The following is a 12,591-nucleotide window of genomic DNA, read 5'->3' as shown; positions in this document are numbered from 1 at the left end:
AAGAGAATATGCAGCATGAATAGAAAACACATTAAAAGATGGCAAATAAATGCTAAAGGGGCGCCTGGGTGGCTCAGTTGGTTGAGCACCTGACTTCAACTCAGGTCATGGTCTCGCAGTTCACGAGTTCGAGCCCCGCACTGGGCTCTGTGCTAACAAACAGCTCAGAGCCTGGAGCCTGCTTCAGATTCGGTATCTCTCCCCCGCCCTCCCCCCACTCATGCTCTGCCTCTCTCTGTCTCTCAAAAATAAATAAATGTTAAAAATAAATAAAATAAAATAAAATAAAAGCTAATGTTAAAAAAATACTTTAAACAGAATAAAGAAAAATTCAACTATTTATGTGTCAGGTATACTGAAAACATAATGAAAAGCTGGTAGTATAAAAATGGAAATATCTATACCATATAATGGTTTGGATACATTAAATATTGGATAAAATGCATTTAGAGCAAAAAGTATCATAAGAGATGAAGGGTCACTTAATAATACACAAAGCAAAACTATAAATACATGAAGAAACAACTCGCACAATCATGAGAGATAATAAATACACCTCTCTTGGTAACTGCCAGGACAAACAACCAAAAATCAGAATACAGAAAATTTTAAAACTATGATTAAACGCCATGATTAACAAAACTGACTTAATGACAGAACAAAACTATATTGTTTAGGGATACACACATGGTCGAACTGTAAGGAAGAGCACATTATAATCACGAAAGTTAGAACAGTGGTTGTTTCCAGGGTAGAGAGCGTTGTAATCAGAGAAGAGCACACAGGTTTCCAGGGTGCTGGAAATATTTTACTTCTTGACCTAAGGAATGATTATATGGAGTTAACTTTATATGGATTTCCTTTTTGTGAAGGGCCACACAAATATTTTAGGCTTTACAGGCCATATAACATCTCTGTGATATATTCTTCTGTCTCCACAACTCTTTAAAAATCTAAAAATCATTCTTAGTTTGCCAGCTATGAGTTGTAGTTTTTACCAAACTCCTGCATTAAAAGCCTCATGTTTTAGGTACTTCTTTGTTTTCAACAAAAAATACAAAAGAACCTGGGAATGCAAGCTGGTGTAGCCACTCTGGAAAACGGTATGGAGGTTCCTCAAAAAACTAAAAATAGAACTACCCTACCACCCAGCAATTGCACTACTAGGCATAGATCCACGGAATACAGGTGTGCTATTTCGAAGGGGCACATGCACCCCCATGTTTACAGCAGCACTATCAACAATAACCAAAGTATGGAAAGAGCCCAAATGTCCATCGATGGATGAATGGATAAAGAAGATATACACACACACACACACACACACACACACACACACACACACACACAATGGAGCATCAAAAAGAATGAAACCCTGCCATTTGCAACTACATGGATGCAACTGGAGGGTATTATGCTAAGTGAGATTAGTCAGTCAGAGAAAGAAAAAAATCATATGACTTCACTCATGTGAGGACTTTAAGAGACAAAACAGATGAACATAAGGGAAGGGAAACAAAAAGAATATAAAAACAGGGAGGGGGACAAAATAGAAGAGACTCATAAATATGGAGAACAATCTGAGGGTTTAATGGGAGGGGGGATGGGCTAAATGGGTAAGGGGCACTAAGGAATCTACTCCTGAAATCGTTGCACTATATGCTAACTAATTTGGATGTAAAATTTTAAAAATAAAAAATAAAATAAAATAAATACAAAAAAATACTTGGGGGGGAAAAAACTAAAATAATTCTTTATCCATCAATTCTTCTTTTCTTTTTTTTTTTTTTAATTTTTTTCTTTTAACGTTTATTTATTTTTGAGACAGAGAGAGAGAGAGAGCATGAACTGGGGAGGGTCAGAAAAGAGGGAGACACAGAATCTGAAACAGGCTCCAGGCTCTGAGCTGTCAGCACAGAGCCTGACGCGGGGCTCGAACCCACGGACCGCGAGATCATGACCTGAGCCGAAGTTGGACACTTAACGAACTGAGCCACCCAGGCACCCCTCGATTCTTCTTTTCAACAACTCTGAGCATCTGCTATGTGTGTCAAGCATGATTTTGGGTGTTAAAGACCAAAAACTGAACAAGATATTATCTCTTCACGTCAAGTCAAAAAAACAGTAATAATAATTATACCGTTAGGTAATAAGACTGAGAGACAGAAACAGCAATCAACTACAAAGCAAAGTCCCTGGTCTCATGAGATTAACATTCTAGTGGAAGAAGATGTGCAACAGATTAACCAAATAGTTAAAAATTAAAATACAGGAGCGCCTGGTTGGCTCAGTTGGTTGAACGTCCAACTCCTGATTTCAACTTAGGTCATGATCTCACAGTTCATGAGTTTGAGCCCCATGATGGGCTCTGTGCTGACAGCATGGAACCTGCTTAGGATTCTCCCTCCCTCTCTCTCTGCCCCTGCCCTGCTTGCTTGCTCACACTCTCTCTCAAAATAAATAAACTTAAAGAAATTTTTTTAATTAAAATGTTAGTAAATAAAAATATTAAAATCATACCACACACCAGTGACAATGAGTGATCTACAACAAAACACACAACAATATGGATTCATCTCACAGAAGTAATGTTGAACAAAAGAAGACAGACATAAGAGTGTACATTGTATGATTTCTTTCATACAAAATACAAAAACAGAAAGAAAAAAACATCTCTGCTGTTAGAAATCAGGACAGTGGCTATTCCCAACGACAGGGAGGGGGCTAATAACTGGCAGGGAGCATAAGGGGGTTTGGGGAGGGAGGCTGGTAATATTTCTTTCTTGTGTTGGAATACTTTAAGCACTTTAATTGGTTTAAAAATTAAAAATAGGGGCGCCCTGCCGGCTCAGGCAGTGGAGCATGCACCTCTTGATCTTGGGGTTGTGAATCTGAGCCCCACGTTGGGTATAGAGATTACTTTACAAATTCTAAAAAAAAACTTTAATGAACATATAAATAAATGTTAAGAAAAATAGACACAAGCCTCCTCAACAGCTACCTGAAAACCCTCAACCTAACCAAATAGATCTACACATCAAACATTTCTAACTTTTTTTAAAATGTTTATTTTGAGAGAGAGAGCTCACATGCACGTGCAGGAGTGCGGGGGGGGGGGGGAGGAAGGGAGAGAGAGGGAGAGGGAAAGGGAGAGACAGACAAGAGAGACAGAGACAGAGAGAGAGAGAGAATCTCAAGTAGGTTCCATGCTGTCATCATAGACCCTGATGTGGCACTTGATCTCATGTACCGTGAGATCGTGACCTGAGCTGAGATCAAGAGGAGGACACTTCCAGTTGAACCATCCAGGCACCCCTTTACATTTCTAACATTTTTAAATATAGCAAGGATGACAAGATAATAGCCAAATTTTCAAGTTGGATACAGTTTACCAAGTGCTTTAATAACTGCGGTCACCTTAATGAACGCATGTCTTTACGAGATAGAAGAGGAAAAGAAATGCATTCTAAACACTTTAACACAGAAGACTAAATCACTTAGGAGAAGATCAGTATTACCCAACTCTGCTAAGGTAGCAGAGTCAAACAGCTTTCCTAAAAACAGACCTAGCACAAAAACTGAACATAGGGAGATCCCTCTTCCCCCAAATCCCAAAGCAATACCTGAGGCATCAGCAGACAGAACACACTCCTGAGTACAAAGATCTTGTATGGTATCAACAAATTATCCAAAGGCACTCAAGTAAATTAACACAAAATCCCCTATTAGGTAGCTAGCTCAGGAGTCTCAATCTCGGCACCAGTGACAATTGGAGCAATAAACTCTTTACTATGAGGGCCTATTCTGTACTTTGTAGGATGTTTACTAGCATCTGGCCTCTGCCTACTAGATGCCTACAGCTCCCTCCTCCCACCCTCCAGTTGTGATCAAAAATTACTCCAACAGTGCCAAATGTTCCCTGAGAGGCAAAACTACCCCACGTTGAGAACCACTAATCTGGCTATAATGGTCTTAAGATCTTCAGTTCTCACTTGAAGGAAGGAAACAGATGGGCTTGGCTGGCTCGGTCGGTGAAGCCTGCAACTCTTGATCTCAGGGGTTGTGAGTTCGAGCCCCACACTGGGTGTAGAGATTATTTAAAAATAAAAATCTTATTTAAAAAAAAAAAGGGAAGGTAACAAACCCATCTCAAATTTGAGTAACATGAGTTTCTCTACCACATCACTGAGAAAGCCTTGAAAATAAATCAAATGCCCAACTTATATTTAAGTTTGGCAAGGATACAAAGTTTACGTTTAAACTGGAAATAATTTCCTTGACAGAACTGAGCTGTAGGCTTAGAGGTAACTTACTATACTGAGAAACAGGGGTAGCTCTTGTGCAACATAAATTTACGGAGACAGACTTGAGTCTCAGTGACTCACAGGTAGCACTGAATGTTTCTCCTCAGTGCCTCATTCCCCTGGGTAGTTAACGGAAGAGAAACTGCTGGAGTGATCCTGGGTTCTCGCCTCCTACAACAGGTGTCAAATTTCTCCAGGTGAATGCTTACCGGTAAGGGATTGGATAAGGAATGTTGCGGTGAGGATCGTGCAACTGGCGGAACACTTCTGCCAGGGCTGGTTCCTGGCCCGCTTCCCCCAGCAAACTGGCCAACAGGGAAAAACGGATATGAATAATTCAAAATAGTACTGTGCTTCAGATAAGGAGAGTAAAAGATTAACACACAAACAGGTCTTAATTATATGGCCCCTTTAAGTCAATACATCTCATGCTAAAGAGAAAAATACCATGTAAGTCAAATTTTGGCTAGCTTTTCAGTGAGATTTTAAGAAGGAGCTCCAGCAGAAATGTACCAAAAAGATATAAAGAAAACGTGGCTGAAAGCTGAAGGTACACATGGTTTTGAAAGGACATCAGAGAAGAATGTTTTCCCTTCTAGTCTCAAAATAACCCGAAGCAGGAATACAGTGGTACAGTGGATGTTAGTGTCTTCTTTAGGAACCACTAACGATGGGTCAGTGAGCTTGCTATGTGTCCCACCGAACTAAAGGGAAGAGGACAAAAGAAGAGTCCAAGTCACTCCATTTCAATCTTTGCAAGACCCGAAACCTAGTCTGGCCAAGAGAAACATCACCTCATTTGTGAATTTTTATATCATCACAGACAAGACACATCATAAACAAATTTAAATTTAGGAAGTCAGCAGCAGTTTCCTCTTAACAGAGAGAGATGGGCCAACATCAGATTGATGAAGACGGGGAGGAAGGGGAGGAGAGCACAGTAAAGGCAAAACACTGCTTTCTAAAGCCTTAAATGAAGGCAAGGATTCAGATTTTTAAAAAATCACTATAAACTTTTTTTCCAAAAATTTAACTTACCTCAAAGTAATCACTAATCTTATGTCCCCTAGGAGTGCCTTTCCCTGAAAATGAAACCAAAGTAAGTATAGTTTTTCCAACAACATACGTAAACCATCATTCACTAAAACGTACTATGCATTCACTAACTGCGTATGTCATCATCAATTCAAGTACTGGCTTTACTTTTAACAAATAAGCCAAATTACCTGTATCCTAAGAACAGAGACAGTTTCCTCCATCCAATAAAAGCCTTAATAAGCAGTGAAAGGAAGACTTTTTCTCAGCTTGCTTTCCTTTAAGATTTGCTAATCTTTCTTTTATAATATGGTAAGAAAACCTAGGCCACAGCTATGAATCAAAATAAAACAAATGTACAGTCCATGCCCTCAATCAAGAGAACAAAAAATTCAAAACAAACTCATCAGGACTAAAGGGTTTTATGCTAGGCCACAAAAAACTTTATGTGACCATGTCGCTTTGGGACAATTTTCTGCCCCCTGCCCAAAAGTAAAACATAATTTGTAGATAAAAAAATAAGAAAAATGCAAAAAAGACTGTGACTTCCATTCCTTAGAGGGGGTGGAGGTGACGAAGCAAACCATTTATTCCCTCTTTAATTACACAAAGATATTTGGCATCATAACCCATCATATTTATAGATTTAGCCCACTGGGTGCCAATGCTCAACTGAATTGCCACAGGAGAGCAGGTACAAAGGACAGCCATGTAAATGAAACCATTTCTGGCTACCAATTATTAACAAATCACTGAGCTAATGCAAGACATAGTTACAACACCAATGTAACCTCTTTTCTGTATAATACAAGCTTAGTCTGAAGAAAAACCTGTGGTGAGAAGATCGTTAACTTACAACAGGGAAAACAAGGGTCCCCAAAGAACTGACACTTTTGGCAAGTGTGTATCAAATGGCGAGTCTATAATAAACAGCCTGATATTCCCTTAAGGTACACAAATCTCCTTTGTTAGGAATCCCTGTGTAGGAACTAATTATTTCGTGTGAGTTGGAAATTCTAAGTATTTAAATTCCAAGAATTTAGTATTTTTATTGGTATGAAATTATTAATACCTTGGCTAGTTTCATATGGTTCAGCTTTTCTTTTCCGGTTTCGCTGGTCATTCTGTTTTTTCTCAGGAGTCTGTTAAATACCATATACATCACAATTAGCATTTTGTTAACTTTTTCACATTATGAGAGTAGGTACAAAATATCAAACTTATAAGAAGACAGAAGGCAAGTCCTAAATCAGAGTCCTGGAGTTATGCAGTGCTACCTTTCAACCCAGACTGAGGGTGTGGGAATGTGTAGTCTCATAGTGAATGTGGCCTCTTACCTCTACTTCTTTATCACTCAAGGACCCCACGCTGCACAAGCTCTGATTGGAAGACTCACTATTGAGTGGCCCCTGGAAAGAGAGGAAAAAAAAAAAAAGGAATCAAAAGAAACTAATTTGAGATGACAGCGACACTGAAGAAGCCTGCCAATTTTGATGTCTGAAGTCAAAGAAGTCAAGAATTAACTACAGTACCCGTAAAAGCCAACTTGAAAAGAACTCCATCAACTATACGATGGTGCCCTCACATTAAAATTCTCTAGGCTCAGTCGGTAAACCACGCAACTCTTGATCCTGGGGTTGTAGGTTTAAGCCCCATGATGTAGGGCGTAGGGATTGCTTAAAAATAAAATCTTTAAGTGTCCGACTCTTGATTTGACTCAGGTCATGATCACAGTTCAGGAGTCTGAGCCCTGCGAGGGGCTGTGCACTAACAGCTCAGAGCCTGCTTGGGATTCTCTCTCTCCCTCTCTCTCTGCCCCTCCCCCATTCCTGTTCACCCTTTCTCGCTCGTGCTCTCTCTCAAAAATAAACAAACACTTAAAAATACCAACTCTGTAATCATGTGCAAATTTTCCCTTCTAGAGTACTTCTGCACACAGTGAATTCATTTTTTAAGGAAAATAAGCAGGGGAAATCCATTCTCTTGCCCTTCTGTATCATACAGGCATCATCTGAAAGTTGATATGTTAAGGAGGATGTTAAGAGTTTCTTACAAAGAATGGTCAGAGACTAGAATATGAAGGAACTGCTTTTCTGAGTCAGGCTTTAAGGAGGCATGACCACTAGCTCAAAAACCAAAGTTACAAGAGACTGACTTCCACCCTAATGGCATGAGGGGCTCTGCTGGCCCGCTCCTCAGTGAAACTGGTGAAAATTATTTAAAAAAATAAACAAACAAACAAAAAAAACACCATCATTCAAAGCCTCTGGAAATAGTCCCTAAGGGGAAACAGTAAATGAAGAAAATCATCATTCAATAAAAATCTATGAAAATTTAGGCTGAAAGGTCAAAGTCTGAGGAATTTGAACCCAGACCACTCCCACTCCTCCCCTCTCCCATGTCAGCAATGTTCCCGTTCTTGCAGTGGCCAAGAACACATGGCTCCTTCTTCCCCCAGCTCTCAGTCCAAGAGCTTTCTTCTCTAAGGAGCTGGACTGTCCCCAGGCCCCTGCTGCTGACACTAAGTCCCAGGCAAGTACATCAAAAGCAGGGGCTCCCCCGTGTGCAACCCCCACTTGCAGAACAGAAGCTATACCTCAGGCGTGGCACACTGAGAATAGTGGGACCCCAAGAGCTCTTCCGTCCAGCTCATGAGATGATGGTGGCTCCACATCTGGATAGGCTGCTGCATGCGCTTCCTTCCCACCTGACTCCCATCCTCCACCCGCTCCAGCACTCAGCTCCCAGATCCAGAATGTCACTCACAGAAAAGACTGCCATCATCCCCATCCCCAACTCCAGGAACCTGACTCAAATACTCTGCCTCAGGAGAAAGGCAGGAACACTTAGTACCAAATCTCTTCCCAAAAGACTTGACTTCATTCCCATGGACGAGTTTAAGCCTAAGAGTATTCTCAAGAACAGTGGAAGCTGTGGTAAAAGAAAGGCAAACAGAAGATCTGTGGGTGAAATGAAGATACGGCTTAGACTGTAGGCCAGCTAGTTTGCAGAAGAGAACCAGGGAATAAGACACCTGGGAGAAGTCCTCCTGGGGTCAGAACAAACAGCAAACACTGACCTCAGAAACTCTTCCTTCCAAGGAGCCCCAATTTGATCTGATTAGTTTGTAGAGGAATTTAAGCCTCAGGGCACTGTTGAAAACAAGAGAGCAATCCGGGCAATTAGTGGAGTTTTAACAGCTGGGTTGGTCAGGGAACGAAAGCTCTATTAGTACCAGTCATCCCAGGGTGACTGTAGGCATACTTAAAGCTGTGTCTCCCCAAAGTCACCACCAGAGGCTTGACACTGGATGAACAGTGGATAGAAAAGACGTCACTAAAATAATCTAGCCAGTCACTAAACAAATAAACAAGCAAACAACAATAATAAGTCCATCAGGGCACCTGGGTGGGTCAGTCAGTTAAGCATGACTTCAGCTCAGGTCATGATCTCATGGTTCGTGAGTTCAAGCCTCGCACTGGGCTCTCTGCTGTCAGCATGAGCCTACTTGGAGCCTCTGTCTCCCTCTCTCCCTGCCTCTCCCCCACTCATTCTCTGTCTTCTCTGTCAAAAATAAATAAACTTAAAAAAAAAAAAGTAAGAGCTTCTCTTTAAAAACAAAACAATAACAAGTTCAAGACTGGGATGAGAACTCAGTACCCAGAGTTGGTACAATACGTCATCTAAAATGACCAGTTTCCAACAAAAAATCATGAGGCATGCAAATACAAAAATATGACCCATATACCAGGACGAAAAAATGGCAGACTAAAGAAACTACCTGTGAGAGTGACTAGATATTGGATTTAACAGAAAAATATTCAGAACAGCCATATAAGTATGTTCACAGAGCCAAAGGAAACCACAATTAAAAAGTGTGAGTGACAATGTTGTATTAAACAGCGAATATCAATAGAAACAAAGAAATATATATTTTTTAAAAAAGGGGAATTATGGAGCTGAAAACCACAATAATGGAAATAAAAAAATGCACTAGAGAGGCTCAAGAGTAGAAATTAAGTGACAGAAGAAATCATTAGCAAATGTGAAGATAGATCAATAGAAATTATGCAAGCTGAAAACCAGAGAGAAAATAGAAGAAAAATAAACAGCTTCAGAGAAACGTGGGAAAATGTTAAGTATGCCACAATGCACATAATTGAGGTGAGAGAGAGAAAGAGAGAGAGAGAGAGGTGAGCAGAAAAGCAGAAAAACATATCCAAAGAAATAATGGCTGAAAATTTCTCAAATTTACTGAAAAGCAACAACTTATTCATCCAAGAAGCTTAATGAATTCCAAGCATGATAAACACAAAGAGACCCACAAACAGGCACATCATAGGAAAAATGCTCAAAGGCAAAGACAGGAGAAAATCTTCTGAAAGAAAAATTTTTTATAGTTTATTTATTTGGAGAGCCTGTGTGGTTCAGTCAGTTAAGCATCCAACTCTTGGTTTCAGCTCAGGTCATGATCTATCTCATGGCTTTGCAGGTTCGAGCAGGCAGTGCCTGCTTGGGATATTCTCTCTCTCTCTCTCTATCTCTCTCTCTCTCTCTCTCCCCCTCTCCCTCTCCCTCCCCTGCTCATGCTACCTCTGTCTCTCTTAAAAAAAAAAAAAAAAGGAAAGAAAAAAGACAAAGACAAAAATCTTAAAAATAAAGAAATTAATTAAAGTTCATTTATCTATTTTAGACAGTGAGAGAGAGGGAGAGAACATGCGCATGTGGGGCAGAGAGAGAGGGAAACAGAGAATCCCAAGCAGGTTCCATGCTGTCAGTGCAGAGTCTGACTCGGGGCTCGAACCCACCAAGTGTGAGCCAAAATCAAGAGTTGGACGTTTAACCAACGGGGCCACCCAGGCACACCCCCCCCTTTTTTTTGATGTTTGTTTATTTTTGAGAGGGAGAGAGAGAGAGACAGAGTGTGAGCAGGGGAGGGGCAGAGAGAGGGAGACAGAATCTGAGGCAGGATCCAGGCTCTGAGCGGTCAACACAGGGCTCGACCTCACAAGCAGTGAGATAATGACCTGAGGTGAAGCCAGATGCTTAACTGACTGAGCCACCCAGGCGCCCCCTCTTTTTTTTTTTTAAAGTTTATTTATTTTTGAGACAGAGACAGAGATCATGCGTGTGAGTGGGGTAGAGGCGTTGAGAGAGGGAGCAAAAGAATCCCAAGCAGGGCTAGACCCCATTAACAACCCCACAATCAATCACCTGAACCGGAATCAAGAGTCAGACCGCTCACCTACTACGCCACCCAGGAACCCCCTCAGGAGAAAGTCTTAAAAAGCAGAAATATAATGCATCACTTACAAGGGAATCCCAATAAGATTAACAGCTGACTTCAGAGCAAAAACAATTTAAAAAGGGGCAAAAGATCTGAACAGACATTTCTCCAAAGACTATATACAAATGGTCAATAAACACATGAAAAGAAGCTCAACACCATTAGCTCACGGGAAATACAAATCATAACCAAAATGAGACACCATTTCAGACCTACTAGAATGGCTAGACTAAAAAAGAAGTAAGGGGGGTGCCTGGGTGGCTCAGTGAGTTAAGCATCCGACTTCAGCTCAGGTCATGATCTCAAGGTTCATGAGTTCAAGCCCCATGTCGGGCTCTGTGCTGACAGCTCAGAGCCTGGAGTCTGCTTTGGATTCTGTGTCTCCCTCCCTCTCTCTGCCCCTCTCCAGCTCACTTGCTCTCTCTCTCTCAAAAATAAGTAAACATTAAAAAAAAAAAAAAAGTAAGAAAGTGCTGGCAATGAGCACTGAGATATGCACAGAATTGTTGAATCACTGTATTATACACCTTAAATTAATATAACACTATATGCTAATTACACTTGATTTACAAAAAAAAGTGCTGGCAAGAATGTGGAGAAACTATGTTCTCACCAGAAATATATTGCTGGTGGGAACATAAAATGGTGCAGTTGCTTTCAAAAACAGGCAGCTCCTCAAACAATTAAACATAATTACTGTATGACCCAGAATGCTACTCCTAGGTATATAAGGAAAAGAAACGAGTATGCACAAAAATTTGGACACAAATGTATAGCATCATTATTCACAAAAGACATTTAATGTCCAATTGATGAATGGATAAACAAAATTCCATACAATGGAACGGAATGGTATGTAACTGTGAATATACTAAAAAAAGCAATGGATTGCATATTTTAAAAGGGGTAAATTGTACTGTATATGAATTATATCTCAATAAAACTATTAAAAACCAATTGTCACTAGGCTTAGTGTCAAAAATAATTTGCATTCTTACTAGAGTGTATCAAGTATTCCTTTCGCCATATTCTTAACACACTACTTTTTAAGTATAATAAACACACTACAACAGAGAGCCTCATAGTGAGATACTTGGGAAGCTGCGAAAATAATAAAGTGAAACTAGGGAGAAGAAACAAAATCAAATCATGTATTCCTAGTGACATAACTCAGCAAAAGACTTATTCCTACAATGGTATAGAGTTCCATGATGTTTTGAATGAGACAAAAAGGAGTTTTATTTACACAAAAATTCTACAATAATTCTTTTTAAATGTTTGTTTATTTTTGAGAGAGCGAGTAGGGGGGAAGAGAGAGAGAGGGAGACACAGAATCCGAAGCAGGCTCCAGGCTCTGAGCTGTCAGCACAGAGCCCGACGCAGGACTCGAACTCATGAACCACGAGATCATGACCTAAGTTGAAGTCGGACGCTTAACCGACTGAACCACCCGGCGCCCCTAATTTTTTTTTTTAACATGTATTTATTTTTGAAAGAGAGAGACAGAACGTCAGTGGGGGAGGGGCAGAAAGAAAGGGAGACACAGAATCTGAAGCAGGTTCCAGGCTCCGAGCTATCAGCACAGGGCCCAACGCGGGGCTCGAACCCACGAATCATGAGTTTATCACCTGATCTGAAGTCAGACGCTTAACTGACTGAGCCACCCAGGCGCCCCAAGAATTCTACAATAATTTAAACTGAACATTCCTATGCCCAAGTTTTCAAAATATTCTGTTCATGAATTACCTTTATTGTAACCATTATGAAGTATTTTTTTTTTCCTTTGGATAGTAATAAAACCACACATCGTATTTTAACTATACACTTGACTCACCAAATACCCCTCACTTTCAAGAGGAAATGGCAAATGTGATACAGAGAAGAGAGAACTGAACAGTCTATTTTTTACTCAGAATTACTGATACTGAAATACACTGGCAAGTGTACCTAACAGTGATGCACACT

The 12,591-nt window shown here is 40.3% G+C and overlaps 1 protein-coding gene across 6 annotated transcripts in view; it reads right to left on the bottom strand.

Annotated features, from left to right (window-relative positions):
- The window catches only part of TLK2 (tousled like kinase 2), a 111,497-nt gene that overhangs the window by 67,175 nt on the left and 31,731 nt on the right, over positions 1 to 12,591 (bottom strand). For 3 of the 6 annotated variants that reach the window (XM_015076377.3, XM_053212183.1, XM_053212185.1), the window contains exons 3-6: positions 6,677 to 6,748; positions 6,412 to 6,481; positions 5,343 to 5,386; positions 4,514 to 4,609 (exon numbers count right to left, since the gene is read on the bottom strand). The exons of 1 other annotated variant lie outside the window; for it this stretch is intronic. In XM_015076377.3, the coding sequence (XP_014931863.2) occupies positions 4,514 to 4,609; positions 5,343 to 5,386; positions 6,412 to 6,481; positions 6,677 to 6,748 (282 nt within the window). The remainder of the gene's footprint in view (positions 1 to 4,513; positions 4,610 to 5,342; positions 5,387 to 6,411; positions 6,482 to 6,676; positions 6,749 to 12,591) is intronic. 2 more of the 6 variants (XM_015076379.3, XM_053212184.1) reach the window with 1 other exon arrangement.

Source organism: Acinonyx jubatus, chromosome E1, assembly GCF_027475565.1.
Source record: "Acinonyx jubatus isolate Ajub_Pintada_27869175 chromosome E1, VMU_Ajub_asm_v1.0, whole genome shotgun sequence".
NCBI classification, from domain to species: domain Eukaryota; kingdom Metazoa; phylum Chordata; class Mammalia; order Carnivora; family Felidae; genus Acinonyx; species Acinonyx jubatus.
This window is presented reverse-complemented; position numbering and strand designations above follow the sequence as displayed.